General features: G+C 50.6%; 1 protein-coding gene across 1 annotated transcript; it reads left to right on the top strand.

Moving 5' to 3' along the window:
- Positions 1 to 4,874: 4,874 nt before the first annotated feature.
- Positions 4,875 to 13,547, top strand: LOC144468961 (uncharacterized). The gene is made up of 3 exons (XM_078178787.1): positions 4,875 to 5,485; positions 5,739 to 6,185; positions 8,444 to 13,547. Exons 2-3 carry the CDS (start codon positions 6,081 to 6,083, stop codon positions 10,088 to 10,090), a joined length of 1,752 nt encoding a protein of 583 aa, XP_078034913.1. The 5' UTR covers positions 4,875 to 5,485; positions 5,739 to 6,080; the 3' UTR covers positions 10,091 to 13,547.
- The last annotated feature ends 9,063 nt before the right edge of the window (positions 13,548 to 22,610 follow it).

The raw sequence follows: 22,610 nt of genomic DNA, 5'->3' as shown, positions 1-22,610 counted from the left end.
GAGCTGGCAAGGAAAAGCGTAAGAAATTGTTAAACGAACGAACGGATCGGAAATCTCACGGGCGTATTCATTTGCTTGGCAATTTTACAGCGATCGAAGGTAACGAGGATATCGGGTATCGACGACGAGCGCGGAGGCGAGGGCAGAGACGGGAGGAAAGATTTCACGACGGACAAACAGGAAGAACGCTTAGCGTACTCGGCGCGAAATAGCCGGATACGTAAAATCATTGTCCCTCGGCTTCTGTACCGTGACCGAGCGCGTTTCGCCGTGGCGACTGCGAAAATTGTCTTGAAATCATCTCGGGATGTTCCTCTGGGAATCCAGGAGGAACAGAGAGGAGAACCTACCGCTTGTTTCCCCGGTTACGCGTTCCTCGTTTCGAACGTCGTTCGAACGCTGCTCGAAGGTGGCCGCGTGTTTACACGTATCCGGCGATGGAGCGACGAGGATGGAGCGAGGGGCGTCCTAAGGAAGAAGAGGAGCGCAGCGTCTGCTATCTTGCCCGACAGAATTTCCGATACGAAAAGTCTCGCCGGTGCCACGGTGCACGCTGCACGCGCGTACGCGGCAATATGCGTACACGCGAACGGCGATACGGCGACAGGTGAAGTACACAGCTGCTGTTGTACAGCTGGACCGATATCCGTTTCCATGTACATTCCACCGATAAGTTATTTGCGGTCGTAAGGTTCGAACCGCGACGCTCGCCGTCGCGTCGGTTTCCACCGTTTTCACGGCGCTGACCGATCGCGAATTCTAACCCAGACCTAATTAATCATCGCATTGACACGTTTGCGACCGCAGCTGATACGAGGCGGCCCGATACGTTGCTCCGACAGCTGTTTTCGTCGATCATTCGACCGGTTGAAAATGAGCCGAGCCAAGCCGAGCCGAGCCGAGGCCAGACGAGACCGGACGACCACGCAAAATTCCTGAGAGCAACAGATAAATGCGACGAGTTTCCACAAAGTCGCGCGAACCGCGAGAGGACCGAGATGCCCTGAAACGGAAGGAAACACCTGCTCCGGGTCTCCGTTTGACCACATCCTTCCTTCGGGCGAGGCTTCGAGTCGGATGACCGAGTACAGGGCAGAGGGGCCTGGGTGGGGCAGCGATCCATGGCCGAAAATTAATTTTACAATTTTCATACCTTCAGTGATTACTTTCCCGGATAAAATTAAAACTCCGCTGACTTTTAAAGTATAATGTATTAGTTCATCCAGATAGATCTGTGATAAGATATATTTTTACGAAGGTTAGTTAATGTAAATTTAAAGGAACTATTTTTTTAAATTAATTATTATAGAGTATCAATGTATAACTTTTAACTGTATAAATAATATATTAGAATTTAAACTTTAGAGGAGGCTCGTACAAATGAGTCTTATTTTACATCAGATCTGATTATTCAACTGTGATTAAGAATATATAAATTTCAGGTACAACCTCTCGAGCCCCTCGACTCTACGGCATTCGAAAATTGAAGCTGGATGTGTATATTGACGCTTGGGTAAGCAGTCATCCGGCAGACGCGCTCGTCACTCAGCGCTCGTGTCCAATTCCAAAACAAAACATGATTTTTCAGATATTCCCGGTGACCTCATAAAAAGATGTTACCGGCGACAATTGGTCAGTATTTGCCTTAGTACAAATTAAAATATACGAACTTGCAGGGACAAATTATTTTTCATAAAAGATACCAATCATTTCAACTTCTGAAATGTTCGTGCATATTTTAAACTCGATAATGTTCTAGCTAGTGTCGAGACAAATTCAACCACCTAATTATATCACAGCCTTAAACTTCGAAACAACGCTAAGGAAATTTTGACCAAGGACCGTCGCTTCGTCGAACCACTGTGCGGTGGTTGGAATGTCTGGTCGTGTTTGTTTGGAGCAGCCGATACCATTCGGATAGAAAATGGACGAAGAGCGTTTCGGAGGCAGTACTTTATACGTCGTACGCGCTACTTTCGATAACGTATCTTCTTCGTATGGAGACGCGGGCCTCTCGAGAGGCTCGAACGAAAGCCTTCGAGACCGGATCGGTTTTCGTTCGGTTCCCACGGAGCGGGTACGTCTTCCGGCAGACATTCGAGCGTGTCCCAGCGTCGCTTTGGTTCGATCGCGTTTCTCAATTCTTGTGAATCTCGCGGCCGCGAACCTCGCATCCCGTCCCCGAATTCGATCGTTCGAAATCGCAACCGCTGAAAATGATGTTGCGGAAGAAGGGCGGTCGCGTCGCTTCGGTATTCTCGCTTGAAAATTTTCGGTTCCCGATAAACCGCGTGCAGACGGGGCTACGTACGTTCCGGAGAGCGCACAGGAATTGCGCAACGATACGCGCAAATCGAGTCGCGACTCGCGCGATACGCTGACTCAGGCGGGTGAAATGCAGCGCGGGTGTTTGGCGATAGTCGTAGTCGCGGACCGAGCGCGGCTTGCGAACCGGTCGTTTCGCAACCTATCGCTATTTAGAAGAGTGGGCGACCGATTTTTCTTGCCGGCACCCCCACCCGCCGAAATTTCCCCGGAACGACAGAGCGTCTGTGTTGCTCGCGCGGCTCGAGGGCGCAAGAGGGAATCGTGAATCGGGTGCGCAACAGGCCAGCTGAACCGTGCCACGGTGGAACATATGGGCAATCTAGGTGGAAAAAACACATGTCAGGAAACAGATATATCTTCTATTTATTCTCGTTCCACAATGTTTACCGAGACTGATGATACTAGCAATTAAACTGACGCTCTTTATACAAAATAAAAATTGTCTGCGTCTGTTAAAAATAAGAGCAACTTGAAAGAGCTTTTATCTTTCTTCTTAATAATTTTAGCAGACCAAAGGTAACGAATTGGCGGTAACACGATGAAATTGTACATTAATTCGCGAACAGACGTCAGAATTTCCTGATACCGAAGGATCTGATACAGATATTGATTTTTGATTTCGTATCTATAAAATGTAGTATTCAGTTTCAAATCAACAAGAAATGAAGGTTTAAAGTCTCCCGTTTAAATTGTCCGCGTACAAGTTATTAGGAAAAATGAAAGAGAAAAGAAACAAGTCGGCATAAACAGCGTTAGTATAGATTAAGATTTTGTTCCATCTAGATTCGCCGATTGTCCCACCGTGCGTTCCAGCGACCGCTCTTCCGATTAATCGGCGGATCGAGCGAGAGCTTTACGGGAGCGGAACGAAAGGTGGGAGGGCGAGGAAGAGGGAACGGCTCGCCTAGAGCAAAGCAAGCTCCTAGGAGCGTCTTTCCGGGACACGGAGCCACGGAGCCAGCCACGGAGCTCGCCGAGAGTTGCGAGTTTGCGAGGTCGCGGCGACCGCGGAACGATCGGCTTCGCCTAGGAAACTCCTGCCGTAAATAAATGCATCGACCGCGAGCGTTTAGTATTCTCGAGCTGCAGGTAGCATCCGGTTAAGTGGCGACAGCCGCACCCACCGATCCAGTGTACAACGTTGATTCCGTCCTCTCCGCCGCGGCACGATTCTATTTAATTCGACCGTGTGGCAGTCCTTGACGATCGGCAAATAAACAACAAACGAGGATTTCGCTGAACCGAATGCGCGCGATGTTCCTATCGGTCTCCGCGGCACGGCTCTTTCTCGGAGCCGTTGCGGATCTTTCGATTCGTCGTACGAAAAACAAGATATTGGCCGGTTCGGCATCTGCATCTGTATCGGCATCGGCATCGACGTCGACGTCGACGTTGGCAACAACAGATTACGATCGAGATACTCGCGCAGACGATCGCGGAACGCGATAAAATCCTTGGAATATCGGGATAACTTCGTGCTCGTGATTCGACGAAGAAAGGGGAGTCCGAAATTCGGTAGGGGGAAACGTGCGACGGCGGAGGGGACGGGGGGGGGGGGAGAACGAGACAGAAGGGGAAAGAGAAGGAGACAGGAAGAAGCAAGGTTGGACAGGTGGGGGGTCGATGCAGAGACCGATTTAAATATGACCTTGAACGACTGCCGATGCAAAGAGAACATATTTTAGTTGCTTCATAGTAGCTGATCGTTAGCGATTGATCGATGCCGACCGTGACGCGGCAACGATTTTTCCCGCAACAAAGATTCAAAACGGGATAGCTGGCGAAACGCGAACGAACGATTGACAGTTGGCACGACTCGCGAATTCTACTCGTGTACACGTGTATCATACGCGTACGTGTAAATATATGTATATGCATACGCTATTTATTATGTATCTACGACGTGCGCTTTCCTTTTAGTGTAATCGTTTGCATGTCGCCGCGGAGACGTTTTGCTTTTCTTCTTCTACATTGTACGCGGTACGCGAAGCAGCTGTACTATACGTGCGTGCGTCCCGCGAGTGTGTAGACGCGCGCGCGCGCGGAGGGTGATCGACGGTGGTGTGTCATGGGATGCGGCGGAGTGCGATGGAGTGCGACAGAACGCGATAGAGTGCGACGGTGTGCGATGGTGTGTAGCGGAGTGCGGCGGGATCTGGGAACGCGGAGGAGGGATAAATAGAGGGTGAGTACGGCGGGCGGTGAGAGGAACGGCAAAAGATAGACGAGGAGAGGGGAAAGGGTGGATGGAAAAGAGAAGGGATGAAGAGAGGAGATGCAAAGAGAAAAGAAAAGTGAAGTAAAGAAGAGAGGAGCGAGGAAGAGAGACATGGGAAAATAAATGAAGGGTAGAGGAAATATAAGTGAAGAGAGAAGAAGAGAAGAGTAAAGAGAGGACGAAACGGAGAGAAAACAAGGCGAAGGAAAGAGAAGAGGAAATAAGCGAAGAGAGGAGCGGTGGGGAGAGGAGTTAAAGAAGAGAGAAACGAGGGGAAAATAAGCGGAGGGGGAGGAAGGGAAGACGAAATAACCGAAGAGAAAAGAAGTGTAAAGAGAAGTGAAGAGAAAATAAGTGAAGGGAAGAGGAGTATAAAGAGAAGAGAAGAAGGGAAAAGGAAAAGAGCATAGCGTAGTAGAGTAGAGAAGAGCGCGAAAGGTTGTCGGGGGCGAGGAGACGACGGGGAAGTATCGGTCTGGGATTGGCTGGCGAGCGGCGTGTTTACGCGAGACAGTGGGGATACGTGGTGTCTGGCCGAGTCTCAGCTGAGCGCAGTATAGAGGTAGTCAGTTGATCGAGAGGGCGAGTTAGTAGCGAGTGAGCGCTCCGCGAGCGAGCGTCGTTGTGTCGGTGACCGTCGTCGAGCGATAATGACATCTCGTGATCGACGAGCGATCGTCGGATCTTGAGGAACCGTGTTGTGTACGCGATAGAAGGCGTCCGTGGCCACGCGCATAGACCCGCGGATTACGCCGAGGATTAAACCGCGCGCGACAGTCCGGTGCTTGCACGCGCAGCGTGTAGGCGCGCAAACGCGATTCGGCCTACGGCGGACGATCGTAGGCTCTCTCGCCGGATCTTTGGTCGTCGGCCCGTTGGTACAGCGACCGAGCAGCTGGTTCTACCGTCTTTATCGCGTCGTCGTGCGAAGCGAGGAAGGTTTGCCCCCGTAGCACGCACATCATTCGCTTCGTTGGATCTCGTCCTACTGCCATTGCCACTGCCTTTGCCACTGCCTTTTACCACTGCCGTTGTCACTGCCGTTGTCACTGCCATTACCAGCATTACTACCACCGCTATCGCTGCTAGCGCTGGCTGCCTGTGCTGCTGCTGCCGCCGCTGTTGTCGTTGCCGCGGCCTATGAGTTGTCACCGTCTTACCCCTGTTATCATCAGCCGTGTTTCATTCACAGTTTTTTTTCGTTTCGCTGTCCATGCGAGGCAGACAAAGTCGAGCCACGTTATTGCGACCGACAAGATCGAGCAGGGAAGAACGTCACGAAAAGAAAACAAAAAGGTGTCGAGCCAAGGAATCACCGTCCCGAGGAACAACGTGCTCACGGTCGGATAGCCCGTAACGATACCGAGACATCGTTCGCGGTGGAATATCTTCGAAGAGATCTGTCTGCTCGCTGCCGGAAACCGTACGAAACTGGGCAAAACGAGAGAAGTAACGTCCTGGGCTCGTCGCGGAAGTGTTCAGTGATAAAGTGAGGTGGTTCGTCGGGAGTTCCGCGAATATTAAAACGCCGAAAATGGTACCGCAACAGCAAGACAGTCCCACCAGTTCTGGGATACCTATGTTCGGATCGCTCCTCGTGGATAAAAATTCAGCGACGCCGTACTCCGATGCTACGCAGGTAGCTATTGTTTTTATCTTTTCTTTTTCGCCCGAAGGCGAATATATTGTGACCACGGTCGCGGCAGCGGTCGCGGGCCTGTTTCCTATAGGTGAGAATCGCGAGACGCGGCGGCCCGTCGTGGAATATTAGTGATTCGATCGTTGCGCCAGTGAAAAATCCATTCCCGAAATACTAAATTTAATTATGAATTTTATCTTGTTGCGCGATATACAGAATTTGGCAAAAACACTTTCCTTGATACATTAACTACGTAGGGAATAGCTACATCCACGCGTAACTATACTATCTTCAAATTTAAGTCGCCAAATTCTTCGTTACGCGAGAAGATAAAAATCTATATTCCCCCGGGATTTTGCAACCGTGGAGACGATCGATCGACGTTAACGCTAAACCTACCAAACGGTAAAATTAACTGGCATACACCACTTTATGAAACCAAAAGGGTCCGATTTACTCTGATTTTATAAAATTTTATTTTGATCATTTTAAGAAACCGGTCATTCTACCATCGTGGTTTAGCGTTAATGCGAAGCAGCGAGGATGCGCTCGCCGTGCATGGAAATCGTGGAAATCGTTGAGGCTCACGAAAGCCCGACAAACCTCTGCGCGCCACGCGCGTCTTCGCCGATCTGTTTATTTTGGTAACGACGAAGCATCGCCGAACGGAAGAAGAGATTATTTTTGTCCTTGGTTCGTTGTTCGCGGCTATTTCGACGTTCGCGTTTACCATCTCCGCGCGATTCTGCCTGGTTTTACCGGGACCTCTCCCCCCGATCCGCGCGACAACGAAATTACAATTTTCAGGGATTTCCCCCCGCGTCGACCGGCCGTTATCTATCATCGTCGATCACCGTGGATCGCTTCGCGGCTCCTCGCAGTCGATTTCTTGCGGCATACGGCGGCGTCGGACGCGTTGCGACGGATCCGCGAACGAGTCCGCTTTCTTTCGCCGGTTTCGAAATGTTCGATCGGCCGCGCGCGGCGCGGGTAGGGGCTATTTTTAACGATCCTCCGATATCTCGCGAGGTGTCCGACCGTTGGAATCGTAACGGTAATTTGCTCTTTCGCTTCCCGAAGGTCAGGCGAAACGCGTTTTTCGCAACCGCCGCCGCCGTTCAATTTCAGTCGCTCGAACGAACACTTTCTACTCGGTGAATCGACGTGTTACCTCGTCGTTGCACCTGTTGCGAGCACGAGATGGGATAACCGCCGCGAAAACCGTGGCTGCTGTAATTCGCGCAACGTTACGCCGCCAGAGTCCGCGCGTCTGCGCCCGAGCGACGCGAACGCAATCGGTCTGGCCCGTCACATCCGATTCCGTTGCTCGTTCGAATTGCTCAGAGTTTTCATTCGATGCTCGATACGAAAGTTCCGCGCGCGGTCTTCGATCATTCGAGTATCGAAATGATGAAATGGAAAGTAATGAAATATAACATAATGATTAGATTCCACTTATGCTTTCATAATTTTATATTACAGTTGCAAACATTTCTAATATCTGCTTAAAATTCACGATTTAAAAATAACTGCGTAAGACGCGTTGGATAGCAATGGAACGGCAGGCACGAATCGATTGATTAGATTATCGTCGCTGCACCCTTCCGTCGGAGAGCGATCGAGATCGAAAAGCATAATTTATTTATTTATATGTTGAATATATAGAGGAAGTTGTCCATCAGTTGTAAAATTACAAAGAAAAACATACAAAAAGTAGAAAATATAGAGGTTAGGTTAAATAAGGCAACCGCAATTCCTTAAATTGGTATGATAAGGCTGCGGCAGCCGTTCCAGATGTACTACTCGAGTCAGTATCAATACCGTGAACTGACCGCGGTCAAAATTGACCGCTTCCTTCGTTTGCATTGTTATATTTACGTTATTGTCTCGATGACCTCCACATATGCTAATAATAATACTGTGAGGTCTTGTTCTTATATTTTACCATTTTTATCCGGACTTCTTGTCTCGAACTTTTTCTTTATAATTGTCAGAAACTTTTTCTTTTAAGTATATTCATCATGGAACGGTATCCAAACCTCGCAGAACAGTAAAATGAGAAAACTTTGATTCAAGTCACAAGTAAATAAAATCGCCGGTAATCGTTTCGTTCTACGGTCGTGGAATCGCGGAGAATCATCGGAAGGAAACGATTCGCAGATTCCGCATATTGTTATTTGCATTTAGCCCCGCCGTTGCAAAGAATTGAGTTGTGTTCAAGAAAATTAAATTCCAAGTTATGCGTTGCTCTGTTGCAGACGAAGAAGAACAACCCGAACCACATAAAAAGGCCGATGAACGCGTTCATGGTGTGGTCGCAGATCGAGCGGCGAAAAATCTGCGAGATCCAGCCGGACATGCACAACGCTGAGATCAGCAAGCGTTTGGGTAGGCGATGGAAAACACTGGACGAGGCGGAGAGGCGGCCGTTCATCGAGGAGGCGGAGAGGCTGCGGCAGCTGCACATGGTCGAATACCCAGATTACAAGTACCGGCCGCGAAAGAAAACGTCGAAGCCGAGTGCGGCCGCGAGCCCGAAGATCAAGGAAGGGGGAAAGAAGTCGAGGAAATCATCGTCGCCGATCTCGAGCGGCGTCGCGCCGTCGAGCCTGGGCTTGTCCGTGACGAAAGGACTGGGACAGACGCGGAACGACACCAACAACAACATGCAAACGAGCGGCGGTGGTGGCGGTACCGGTGGCACAGGCGGCACGACCGGCATGCTGGTCGGCGCGACGGTCAAGAGATTGCAACCGCAATCGAATGGTAGCAAGCAAGTTTCTCGATTGAAGGTCAGATTGGCGCTGGACAAGCGACCTCCGCTCGACTACACTCCTACCCCTCCGATCGTCACCGCCAAGATACCGAGCAGTCCTTCCTGCGTCGCGCCCGATTCCCCGGAGTCGGCCAGCTTCTACGAAGACAATTTCCTCGATTGCGGCTCGTCGGTGCGACTGGCGTCCGGCGTCGCCTCCACCTCCGCTGCTTCCTCCGCCGTCGCGTCCAGTTCGAGCTCCTCCGGCGAGATCGGCGTCGAGATCAAGCGAGAGGATAGCCTAGAGGTGGAGTACGAGGCGAAGTTCGAGCCGAAAGACCGACTCCTCTCGTCGGTCGGCCGCGCGGTGGGCCCGAGCCTGGCCAGCGCCGCGACGATCGCCTTCCCCTCCTCCGTCGACGAGATGACCAGCCTGATCGCGGAACGGGGCTACCGCAGCCGTACCTCCTGCCATCTTGGCCGGAACTTCTTGGTAAAAGAGGAGCCGGCCGATCTCGAAACGGACATGGAGATGGACATGGACATGAAGATGGAAATGGACGTGGATACGGAGCCGGACGCGGACGCGGAAGTGCTGTCGCCGGCCTCGCTAGACGACTCGGACCACGCGTCCACTTGTTCGCTCTCTGTGCCTGTGTCGGTGGTGCCTGTGTCGATCCCCGCGTCCTCCCTGTCCCTCGCGAACTCCGTGGCCACGGCCAAGACCACGGTACCCCTCGGTCTCGTCTCCATGTCGAGGAACGCGTCACTGTCCTCGACGACGACGACAACGACGACGACGTCGTCGACGCGCGGCCTGACCAACGGCCTGTCCACCGACGTATCCATGGACGACGGCTGCCCGACCGACGCCGCGAGCCCCGTCGCCGCCGCCACCGCCACCCTGATCAAGCTCGAGGAGTCCCAGAACAATCCGAGCTTGGCGGACCTGTACTCGTTGACGGACCTCCTGCAAATACAACCGTCCGATTTCAAGATCGATCTCGACATGGAAACGATTACCACCGACTTGGATACCTTCGAGACCGCCAGTTCGAGCAGCGGATCCCATTTCGAGTTTTCCTGCACGCCGGACGTCACAGACATGCTGTCGACGATCGGCGTCGGCAGCGACTGGGTCAGCTTCTGAGGACATGGGCGTACACGCTCTCCCACGACCTTCGCATACTCCATTTCGAATTTGGATACTCGTCTCAATCGCGACGGTCGCCAGTCGCGCACGGAATAAACAATCTCGAATTTCGGCGAGAGGTTTGCTTTGGTTGATTCCGATGGGTCGCTTCGACGACCATCGGTGACGAGGGACGTGTGTTGGTCGACCGGTTCAGATTCGGGGGCACGCCACCCGAGTCTCTTTGTACATCTACTGTAGCATATTAGGATTACCGTTCTCTTTTTTCTACTCTGTATAATTTAAGCTTACGATAATGGCCGTTCAACGAACGATCAACGATCACTGATCACTGATAAACACTTGACCAATCGTTCTATCATGTGAATATCCGTAGATGCATGTGTAGTAATATATATACGTATACGTACGCACTTTATACATAAGCTATACATGTATACAGACGTGCAGGGACCGCCGCGTGCGCGCATCGGTTGTATGCATGCGCGCGAGGAAGCATTCATGGAACGAAAGCGCACGGGAAAGAAGGATGGTGTTGTTGACCAGACCAAGCGCACGTCCGGTAATCGAGAAAATCCAGCGACCGGTGCGTCGCGGATCGAACAGTGGACCACCGGGAGAAAAGCGGAAGTCGGTAACGTGAATATTGTCAAACGCCCGTCGCATCGTATCGTAATTTCGTGCCGCGAGTATGTCCTTTTTCTCACGCGTTCAACCATTTACAAATAATCGTATCTCTAACAATTCTTTATGTTGTCACCCTTGGCACTCGAACGATGGCTCTGAGGCGCCACTGAAGATTATTTATGGTGTTCCAATCAAATTTTTCAGATCATAAAATTTGGTTATTTTCACTAAATTGCTCACGCATAACTATAATTACTTATAATATACTTAATATGCGTAAGTATTATTTCATGTACCGAAAAGTGTTTTTGAGTTAGAGTAAAAATAGCATCGACTTTGAAAGGTTAATATTTATTTTCAAGTTCAAGTGCTGCGCCACGGCGACAGCGAAGATAAATTTTAAGTGGCTCTAGTCCGAAGCCCTAGAGTGCGAAGTGGTGACTTTCTGATGGCTAGACTCTCGGGTCTATTAAGATCCAAAATATAGATATCGTTACTTGATTGCATAATAGGTATTATTTAAAAAAAGTTAATATTGTCGTGTCGAGCATACTCGGTTGTATTGTTACGAAGGTTTATTCTTAAAGGAAAGGAAATCGTCCGAAAATTATCTGTGCACGGACGTTTGAAAAAGAAAAGAAAATGGGAACAGGAAACGCGGCACGAACATATATGATACGACTGAATATCTGCGGCACGTGACAGCGCCTACCGCTCGGTTCCCCCGTTCGATCTCCCAATGTTATCGTCGAACCCCACCACGATCTCTTTGTCCGCGGAAGCCCCGACATACGCCGAAAAAAAAACGAACGTGTCTACGTATATATCAAACGTTTGATCTCATCTTTCTTTTTACCTTTAAATTGTAAACCTTAAACCTTAAACTAGTTGTTACACGTAACGTTTGTGATGCGCGGAGGTCGCACACGGTTGTTCTTCGTCGAAGACCGAGCTGTAAAACACGGATGACACACACGCATCATCCGCCGCGAAGCAAGCTACGCGGTCGCACTGCCAGTTAGCTTCGAAACGTTCGCATCGATGCGCTCCTTTCTCTTGTTTTTTTTGTCCGTTTCGACCGCGAGAGTGGCTCCACGCTTCAATGTCGCGAGTTTGTATCGTTCTCGTTTCTCGTCGCTCAAAATTCCATTTTCGAAAGCGAAACTGCGAAGTCGCGGTTCCACTTGATCCTGGCTCGGTTCATCCATGACTTCTGCCCCTCGTCCCTTTCAACGAGACACCGTACATACCGCGCGAGGAGAGAACACACACGGCCACGTTTTGTATCCACCGGACTTAATCGACGGTTTCCGAACACGTTCGAACGGACCAACAGCAAAGCACCGCACCGAGAACCAAAGTAGTGAAAACCCCCTTGCGACTAATAGGCTGTGAATATTTGTCGATCGACGGAGGATCTGTCCGTCGACGGATCGATCGATGATGATGATGATGATTTATCGTTGTTTTTTCGAAGATTACGCGAAAGAGTGTTGTTGTGCTCGAAGTCGCGCGTGCTCGATCGATCGATCGAGCGACCATACTCCGACGTATAGGTACGTACATTATTGTGTAATACGAAACGGAACAGGACGTATCCACGCGGTTCGGCGCGTTCGTCGACGAGCTTCCTCTGAAATATTTCTGGCGCACGAGTTTCGAAGCATATCGACTGTCCCGACAAAACCTTCTCGGAGGCGCGATCTTTTGGCATTGATCGATTTATTTTGTTCGGCTCGACGGACGCGAGTAACGCGATTAATACTTGCTGCAGAAAATCGAACGGCAAAACGTCGCGTGTCCGAGAGAAGAGAGACTCTGTAGATTGGTAATTTCTTCTGTAGGTCTGAGCTAGAAATAAACTCTAGAAGTAAACGAAACACACCAAAGTGCAATATGAAATACGCGTGACACCGCGCGAAGTACAGTAAAATTCTTCCGAATTGTTCCTCGGCAGTTATTAAACTAAACCGGACGACTCGGGTAGAGGAGGTACGATCGATCGTTTTTTTGCAGTTGTTGGTTATCAGCAATAATCGTATCTGCTCTGTCCGAGTCGTTCATTTCTGCTTCCAAGCCGGGGGACAGTTGCGGAGGAGGTACGGGAAACCGAGACCGCGCGCAAGTACGAGAGACAAGGAACGCGACGTTTATCGTTCGTACAAATCAAACTATATTTTTTCGGACGCGATTTTGTATACACGAAGCGAACGAACGCTTTCCCGTTCGTCGAGACGACCAACGGAAAAGTCGAGCAATATTTTTTCACGGATATATAGCAAGCCCCGCGCGCGCGCCGCCGGTGCCTTTGGTCGATCGTCGTTGAACGCTCGCTTAAAATCGTCTCGTTTCCAAGATCGTCTCCTCCCGTGTAACACACGCCACGATCCCCCGAGAATCTTCGCCTCCTCCTCTCAACCGTTACACCGCCGTCGCGCCGTCGTATCTCGCGCGCGGCGTTTCCCGCCGCAGGCCTTCGATCGTGTACGGGTACATTTTTCAGCGAAACGGTGCTCCCGCGCGCAAGCTCCGAACTTGTATACATATATTGTCCAGCAGGCATCGAAAGACGAGCGTTTGAAACAGTTATCTTTTTTTTCGGTGAAGAACCGAGCGACCATGTGTCCCGAGCTATTAATGTATATGTATCTCGTAGACGTTAAGATTCCTTTATACAAGATAGTGGAATTAATTCGCGCCCTAACAAGTTCATACTCGTAACGACTGTACATTTGTATTTAGCCTTTTGTTTATAATACTTATTATCTTGTTATCAAGTATTCGATTTATATAATTTTTTTATCGAACTTATTAAAAAATATTTAAAAACGACAAAACACTGTGTTCGAATACCTTCCCCCCCCTCTCTCCGTCTCTCTTTCTCTTGAACTCGACTGTTGACTTTTCCAATTAGGGGCGTTCGAGGCTACGCCACTGCTCCTCTCGCATTACGATCCTATGGATTACATATTGTGAACATTACAATTTTTATTTATAAGCTCATAAGATTTATACGTGAACGAAATATCTTATTTTCTTGTTGTAAATATTGCCAACAGGCACATAACCTCTTTTTTACGCGATGTAAATTGGAGAGCATCGTAATTTTCGAAATTGAAATTTGACGCCCCTCTCAGCGCTGTAACGAAGATCCACGCTGTTAGCCTATGGTGTTGTTATTAGCCTGCGACATTTTTATACAAAGTAAGAATTGCCTTCACCATTTACAACAAATAGGAATCAAAAACCAACCTCATTGTTCCTTTAAGCTACTTACTATATTAAAAGTACTACATTGTTCTCACCCGACCCTTCAACCTGGCCAATCGATGCTTTAAAAATGTATATATGACACGTATTTATTACTTATCGTATTAATAAAAGCATACCATAATTAGACAAACTCGATATTACCCATTCTTCCGGCGAAGATTATTGCTTCGATTCCAAGCTTGTAAAATATTTTCTGAACGCGTTAATCACGTGACAAGAGACGCGTTAACCACCCGGCTTGCTGTAAAATTCCCTAGAATTTTTAATCTCTCATTTCGCGACGCGTTTTGGTTACTCGATGCCCCCGATCCATGACTTTTCCTAGGAGAAGAGGACACAGTGTCTCGCCGGAATACTTTCGGCAGAATCTGCTCGCAGTTCCGACACTCGTTCGTAAACGGTCGGAGGATCATGGGCGAACGAGAAATGCGAAACGCAGCCGCTTTTGCGAGGACAGAGCAACGGTGCCGAGTTCCGTCGTAAAATAATCGCTCAAGGTCCGCGGTGGCGTTGCACCCATCCGACTGCAGGACTGGCTGCCAACAACCGTGCACTGTTTACATCGCGCGCGCGAGCGTGTTCGGGCGGGCTCCCCTCGCCCCACGCCGCCGCGGCGTGACCACCGTCGCAGCCGTATTCGCTGTCGCAGTCGCGACGTACCACCGCTAGCGCCGCCGTCACCGCCATCGCCAGGCTGTGTGACTCCCTCGCTGACAACTCGGGAGACCCGTCGCCGTTCCCCGCGCCTCTCTGTCCTCCACCTAGCGGTAATCGCTCGGTGTTTTTCACTCGGACCTCTGGCGCGCGTGTGGTGTTCGCGTTGGCCAATGCTCTTCCGTCCTCGGCGTTCGCGAAGCCGGGAAGACAAGGAGCAGGCAGAGATGCGAGGAAAGGAGGAAGGAAGGAAGGAAAAGTGGAAGAAAAGCTGCGGTAGCATTGTTCGATCGGCGCGTCCGTTTCGCGGCAGAATAAATAGCTCGGGAAACGGAGGAGCGTAGAAAACCGAGGACGGAACGGCCGTCGTCGGCGTTGTCGTCGGCGCGAAGTGTTCGCGCAGCGTGGGTAGGGGATGTTGGTGGCTGCATACCGCGAGGTAGCGTATAGCTATCGAGGTCAATGGTTAGTCCAAGGTCCCGAGTTCGAATCTCGCGGCAGGGTTCAACGCGACTCGGCATTTCCTCTCGCGAGAACAGCGAGACCAACGATCTCCGTTCGTGGAAGGCTCTCGAGGCCAAGACTCTCTCGCGGTCTCTTGCGAACGAGGACCGTGGCTTTTCGTTTTTTCCTGCGGCCGTATAGCAATCCGGAGACCACTGCCTCACCGCGCGCGTCCCGCCCGCCCGCCCGCGACCGACCTTTCGAAAAAGAAATTTTTCGGCCCGGCCGTATCGATCATCGATCATCATGCTCGCCTCGCTCGCCGTGTCCCGCGGTCATCGATCACCGTCGGGCCGCCGACGCGACCCGACGGACCGCGACGGCGTCGGATTAGGAAAAACGTGCCCGATGGGAACGGAACCGTGATGGAAATCGGCGCCGATGGGAAAACGGCGTACGGCGGGGCCAAAGGTCGGGGAATGGCGCGGGGGGGGCAGCCGCGTGGAGCCGATTCGTCGACGGATCGCGCTCGTTTCGACGCGTGCAAACATCGTAATCTCGCGATAAGGTCGCGACTGATTTATTCGTCGATAAAAGCTTATTGGAAACACGTGTATCGCGCGCAGTCTCGCTGCCAAAACCGGTCGCCCGAGAAAGAGAGAACGATCTTGCCCGACCGGCGGTGCGCGACGAACGCTATGAATCACGCGGACGGTTTTAAGTTGGACGTCGTAAACCCGACTCGTTCTTCGTACGCGTTCTCATCCTTCTTCGGTCTTTTCTTTGTTTCCGCCTGACGTTCGCCGGAGGAGCGTTGTCGCGTACCTCTACCAACGCTGCGCGAGCTCTATGCTGTGCGTGTGCTCTATATACCGTGTACTAGGGACGACCGATTCTTCCTGGAAAATTCGAACGCATTAGTGGCGAGTTTCTTTTTAGAAAATTTAACCATTCATTTAATGGCATTTGTTTTAGGAAGAGTATATACGGTGATTTTCAAGCGAAGAGAATTTAAAATCGCTTCGTAGAAATCGATTCAGTATCGGCCATTCTTATTGTGCACTGTATACATAAATAAATAATTATTATTATTATACTTTACATATACTCTACATACACGGAGCATCGTTCCTTTCCTTGCCACCTCGCCGCGCGGTCGTCCTCGGCGTTGTTCGATCTACCGTGCAGCGTGAATCGGCGCGTCCGTGAACCGTGAACCGTGATCCATGATCCATGATTCAGGATCCGGGATCTCTGTTCGCTTCCGAATTCTCTGGATCGGTGCAATTCTTGGACGTTTCGAATAGCCGATACGATTTGACTCGAATCGAATCAAGTTGAGTCGAGTCAAATCGAATCAAGTCGAGTAGAATCGAATCGAAGCGTATCGTATCCAATCTTGTCCGCGGCGTATCGACGCGAAGCGTGGGCGTGCGCGATGTTGAAACGAATAGCCTCGATAGCCGCGGTGTCTCGATAGCGCGACTAGTCCCGCGAGGAAAAATTGCGACCGTTAGTCAGAGCTTGCGACATTGGCTCCCGTGCTCTCCGATCGCTGTTCTCGGGCTCGCAGGCCGCGGCAATCGGCAAGCTGCGCGAGCGAGCAAGCGGCGAGCGTAGCGTCGCGTTGCACGTTGCACGCGCGACCTACTTATTCGCGATTCCGCGAAGAAAATGTTCAACGTTCGAAACCTCGCGCAGGGCTCGCCCGATTTCGTGTACACGTTCACGGTCCTCGGGTACGTATATCCCCCTGCGAGAGCCGCCGCGAGTATGCGAACCCAAAACATTCGACTCCGAGCGGAATCGCGTTGGCGATCGAGTTCGCTTCGCGCCGACTCACGCCGGGCACGTCGAACGATTTCACTAACCGATGTTATATACGTATATCTTTTACTCGATGAAAATTCGCTTAGAAGATGTTCCTTTCGTCAGATCTCCTTCAAAACTTCGGTTCATATATGCGTATGCATGTAAGCGTGTTCCAACGCAGTCTCTTAGGAAACGCTCTCTTTTAGCCGAGGAATTCCGCAGCGCAGTCTACGGCAGCAATAATTGTATAAATTAAGTGTATACTGTTGTTTTTTTTATTAAGCGATCCGGCAGGTTTTTGTTACAGCACGATCGATAACTTTAAGAACATTGTTAAGCTCTATCAAGTTCTATCAAGCTCTGTAAAAATCTGTCAAGCTCTACCAAGCTCTGCAAAACTCCGTCAAGCCCTATCAAGATTTATCCAACAATAATTACCTCTTTATCGTCTCGAAAAGTGTATCGATTTGCGACATACGATGCCCCGTTATTTCTTCACATTCGAATTACGAACGAAAGCGATTGAAAAAGCATCCGCTCTGTCGAAGCGCTTTGCCTTTGAACATTTGAACGGAAAGACGAACAAGACGAAGGTCTTTGAGGAGGGAAGTCGAGGCCATACCACCCGGCTAGCCTCAAGGTTTTTCGCTCTCCTCTCTCGCTTCGTCCGCCGGCACCCGCATCTGTTCGTCTCCGATATGCTCGTGTCCCACTCTTTCTTGGTACGCGGATCTCGTTCCCTTCTCTTCTTCCAGCTGTAGCAGCTTCTCCTCGGAGAAACGGTTTCCCTTTTGCATGGGAAAACGCGTTACCGTACGCTGTACTACGAGCGGTCTACCGTGTTTGCCTCGAGATTTTGCACGCGGCTCTTGATCGCGCGTTTCGTATGCCGTATCGATCCTGTCGTCCTGTCCTGTTGAATATATAGAACATTAAATGTTGATCATTGAACTTTGGACTTCTGAATTTTAAAAGAATCTTTTTTTTAATTTTGCAACCAACGAGAAATGCTCCGTGTATATTGAATAAATAAATAAATCGTGCCGGGATAAACGGTTCGAGCGATCGGCTCGGTGATCCCGATCGAAAGCTTCAAATCGCGAGAGAAAGGCCGACTGGAAAGTGGATAGGGGTGCGGGTGCGAACGCGAGTGCGAGCGTGAGCGCGATAGTAGGCGAAGAGTGCGAGGGTGGTACGCGATGGTCGGTGCCTGGCTTGGCAGCCGTCAGCAGGCAAGCGGCGAGCAGCAGACGGCAGCCGGATACCTCTCGCAACACAGTGTTCGGCCCATCGGCATCGCATCGTTTGGCCGATGATCGCCCATCGCCGATCGACAGCCGGTGTTCGCCGATTCGTTGTTTCTTTTCCGAGTGCACGCGAAGCGTTTCGCACCGAAACGAACGATCCGCGCGATCGTGTTCGAACCGAATCTACTCGGAAGAGGAGAGACGTGTTGGCCCGACGGCCGTTTGCCAGCGTATCAACCGCGATACTTTGCACCTCCGTCGAAGCACGGTGACTCACGGGGAGCAGTGATTCACGACCACGTCGCGCCTCGCGTCTCGCCAATAGCCTCCCGCGTCCCCCCCCCCCTGCACCCCTCTGCCGGGCTCTCGCCGCGCCGCACCGCTCTACAAAGCGAACCCCAGCGAAAGCCATATACGCGAGGAGACCTCGCCGAGTGCCGGCAGTGAGCGTGTCTCTTTCACGATCAGGAAGTTGCGCGCGCACGGCGGAAGCCCCGCGAGCCAGCAAAGAATCTCGGTGACCCTGTACTCGAGATCGACGTGATCGAGAATTCTCGCATCCTCGGACCCTTGGGAACCTCGAATCCTCGAATAGCCGAACGATCCGGAATTTCTTCTTTGTTCGTACTCGCTCGATTCCTGTGTCAAATCTCCTTTTATCGCACCCTCCTATAACGAACGGTTTTTCTATTAGAATACGTAGAATAACAAATAAATTATTACCTATTTATTGAATACATACAGGCAGTTAACCATTAATCCTTCACGGTTGACTGGCGACTCTAAAAAATAAAATAATTCTTAACAAAATAATTCTTACCAAATTGACTTACAGTTAAAAAATTGTTGAGACCTGTCAACTGTTGCACGAGTCGCAACATTCATGTCCATAATGTATAAAATGCTACAGGTTATATAAAATAGAAACACTGTCAAGTCTGAAAAAGAATTTTCAGAGGGGTTAGGTTACAGAAAGTAAATAAAGAATACCGAGGATTAGAACAACTTACTACGGAGTTGAAGTAAACCAAATCAGATCTTTTTTAAATAAAACAACCGCAACTCTTTAACAGCGTTGCGAGATTATGTTAAATAATGCATGTTGGATCAAATCGGAGGATTTGTTATTAAGTCCTGTTGAGAGATTAACGATACGATCTGTCTTCGGCCAACTTCGGACAACTTCGCGCGGTTCCTTCGTATTCGGGATTTGCTCGGGATCGTTCGCGCGGATTCGGGGCGAGATCGCAGGTTATGTGTCTTGCACGGTCGAGAGTCGGACATCGGGATCGTGCCGAAAATTCTGGAATAGTAATAGGTAGGAACGAAGCAGGCAAAAGGCTGGCAATCAGTGGACGAGATACACATATGTACGATGCGATCGTTTCATCGGGAATGACGTTTGCTCGAATAACAGCAAGGGCAAAGTACGAGGCGCAGTTACGGTGTATCCATCTTTATCGGTCACCGTGAATCACCACGATCGTTATTGTCTTGTAAAACGACCGTTGCGCACGAGCTTTATCGGGCATATTATTTCGCCAGATCGAAACGAAATCGATCTCTGGCTCTTTCATTTATTGACTATACATTTATATACGCGTATGTATACATTTTATCATTTATATACATATTAATATACATTGTATATGTACTTCATCTTTTGCTATTCGACTTTCAGCTAACGGCTTTCAATTTTCGGTTTTCATCATTCGACTTTCGGTTTTCAGCTTTCGACTATCGGCTTTCGACATCTGCCGACTTTTGGCATCGTCACCGGTCTGGCAGACTCGGGCCGATTCGCGGAATTGGACGGCGTGCAAACCCGGCCGTGTAATTCAGAGCGAGCGAAACGCGATGCTGAGATCTACGGAACAGCTTCGAACGAAGGATCGATAAGGTGTCACGGAGTCGCGCACGTTCCGGGGCTGAAGCTCGAGAGCGGGCCGATAATCTTCTTGGAACAAGCTATCTGCGGCTCGCGTTGGATCGCGTTACGAGCAATCCCGATAAGTCGCGATGGAACACGGGCGCGGGATCCGCGAACGGCGACCGTACAAAACCGATCGACGGAAGAAAGAAATTCCGGGAGGAGCGCGCGGGGATCGGCACGGTACACGGACCGAGTTGCAGAAGCGTTGCAAAATCTCTCGTGTCGCAGCGATACGGATGACGCGATCGGAAACCGGACCGGACCGACCCGGGAACGGCCGGAGTTCGTTTTCTATCGCGCGTTGATAATGGACGCGATGAGAATAAAATCGGACGGGGCAAGCGATTCTGGGAGAAAGAGTCGCCGGGAGAGTCGTGAAAATCGGCGGGTATACGAGACCGATACGATTCTGACGGACTCCGGTGAGAACGATGGTTCTACGCGCGCACAGTGATTCAAAGATCAGATCTTGTAAAGTAATTAATTTTCGACTTAACTATTTTAACTTGAAAAAACTTATACATTAGGTCAACGACGGACATGTAACTTCGAGTCGATAAAAAATTCAACCATTTAACAATCAAAATAACAAGTGTTTAATGCGATCGATTGAATAATCCATTCATATTCAGATTTATTGCGGTAAACTTTGCATAAACCGTTGCTGAAAACACGTCGATATAACAAATTCTTGAGGAAACAGAAGGGAGGAATCGCTATCCATACTAATATATTTCCTGGACATTGAGGGTTATTTCTTTTCCAATTGTTTACATTCGAATAAAGACACTAGATTACGATTACGTTATAAAAAAAGGTGTAGAAAAATATTGATCTCTCGCTATTCGTTCCATCGCTCGACTACTGTGCACCGCGTGAGGACGCGTCGTCGTCGCGCGCGCGCGCGAACACGTACGTGTGTGTGTACGGTGCGCGCGCTGTGTCCGAGCCAGCGAGCATCACGGATCCGAGTCGTCGTCCCGCGTCGTCCCGCGTCGCCCCGCGCAGCGACGAAAGCAAGACCGATCTTCCGCTACGGCGCAATCAAGGCCGTACCACTGACTCAGCTCGACCAGCTGTTCGCTACGAAGAAAGAGCGCGAGCGATATCGGGCTCTCGCAACCGCGTGTGCCTTAGATAGCGGCTTCCTGGTGACCTCGGTGCATTAGCACTGGCAATGCCGCGTCGCGGTATCGCGACGCAGTCGGCCAGCTGCGATTCTCTTCTCCCGGTTGTTTGCACGTTTTATCGGAAAAATACCTCGAAACGTTTTCAAGACGATCGCGGCCCCGCCGGTCGTCCATGGGGATATTCGCGCGTGTCCGCGCAGCCGTTCTCGATTTCGCTTCTCTCTCGCGGGACGATTAGCAACGATTGCGCATTTTCCACGAAGGCTCCGCGGGGCGAAATGAAGGGGAGGGGAAAGCGAGCCGGCCAACGCCGACGGGAACAAATAGGCGAGAAAAACTTGCCGGTCGGTTTCGGGTTACTCGCACGGTGGCCCGTGTCGATTCTCTCGGGGCCCGATGGGCCGCGAGGAAATCCGACCGGCGACTCTCCTCGACCGTCTTACCCCCGCCCCTCTTCGCCGTTCGTTCGTCCGCCGCGCCGTTTGCTCGTTTGCCCGCTTCATCGTTTGGCTATTTGGCCGTGGACTGCACCGAAATTCCTTCGACTCCGTTCCATTTCGTTCGTTCCTCGCCTCGAACACACCGTGATGCACCATGCTACGCCGCACAGTAGTCGCTCTATAAATACAATATCAATTATGTTATTTTTCCTGTTTATTAATTATATTTTCTTATCTTGCAGTGTGCTGCGCTGCGACACATCCGTATGAATTTCATCGAAATCACAGCGGATAGCGAACTCTGTCCATTCTCACGGGGCGGTCTCCTGGTAATCGGACAAACCCGTGATCATTTTCACGTGTTTCGGCTCAAGGCTGAAGCGCGGCCGATCGATCGCCAAGGTCGAGAAACGTATCGGCGACCGCGTCGTAGGTGTATCGACCGATATCTATCTGCCGAGCGGCGATAACATTGATCTTTTTCGTCTGGATCTGGTTCGCGTGAGCGACCGCGAGCACAGCATTCCGGTATTACGCAGTTGCGAACGGCTATCGATGAATCAGCGACGAGCCTTCGCGGGTTTCGTATTTATCTTATCGCGCGTCGAGCGCGCACGAGCAGACGCGTCGTCTGCGAATCGCTCCCCACGCCGGCCCTCTCCTCTCGCCTCCTCTCGGCTACTCCCGCCGCTCGTTCGTCTCTCCTCGCGCCACCCGCGCCCACCACGCGCCCCGTCTCGTCGCGGTTCTACGAAACTTGAACTGCGCCGTAGAAATTGCTAGGCCGGCCAGCGGATGAACTCTCGCACGAAATCAACTAGTGGAATCGCGATGGAGGTGGAGGAGAAAGGAAAGGAGGAGGAGGATGGGAGAGAGAGGGAACGGGACAGCTGCAAACTGGGACAAAGTGTCGGCAAAGGGGAAAGAGTGGTCGGAGCGAAGGATGCTCGAAGGGCC

The sequence above is a fragment of the Augochlora pura genome, chromosome 4 (genome assembly GCF_028453695.1).
Source record: "Augochlora pura isolate Apur16 chromosome 4, APUR_v2.2.1, whole genome shotgun sequence".
NCBI lineage: Eukaryota > Metazoa > Arthropoda > Insecta > Hymenoptera > Halictidae > Augochlora > Augochlora pura.
The sequence above is the reverse complement of the archived record's forward strand: the minus strand, read 5'-3'. Positions and strand labels throughout refer to the sequence as shown.

What these genes read in the sequence shown, in the direction of transcription:
- LOC144468961 (XM_078178787.1), top strand. Translation starts at nt 6,081, where the DNA reads ATGGTACCGCAACAGCAAGACAGTCCCACCAGTTCTGGGATACCTATG. An exon ending in CGTACTCCGATGCTACGCAG is followed by an intron (nt 6,186 to 8,443) that starts GTAGCTATTGTT and finishes GCTCTGTTGCAG; the next exon opens with ACGAAGAAGAACAACCCGAA.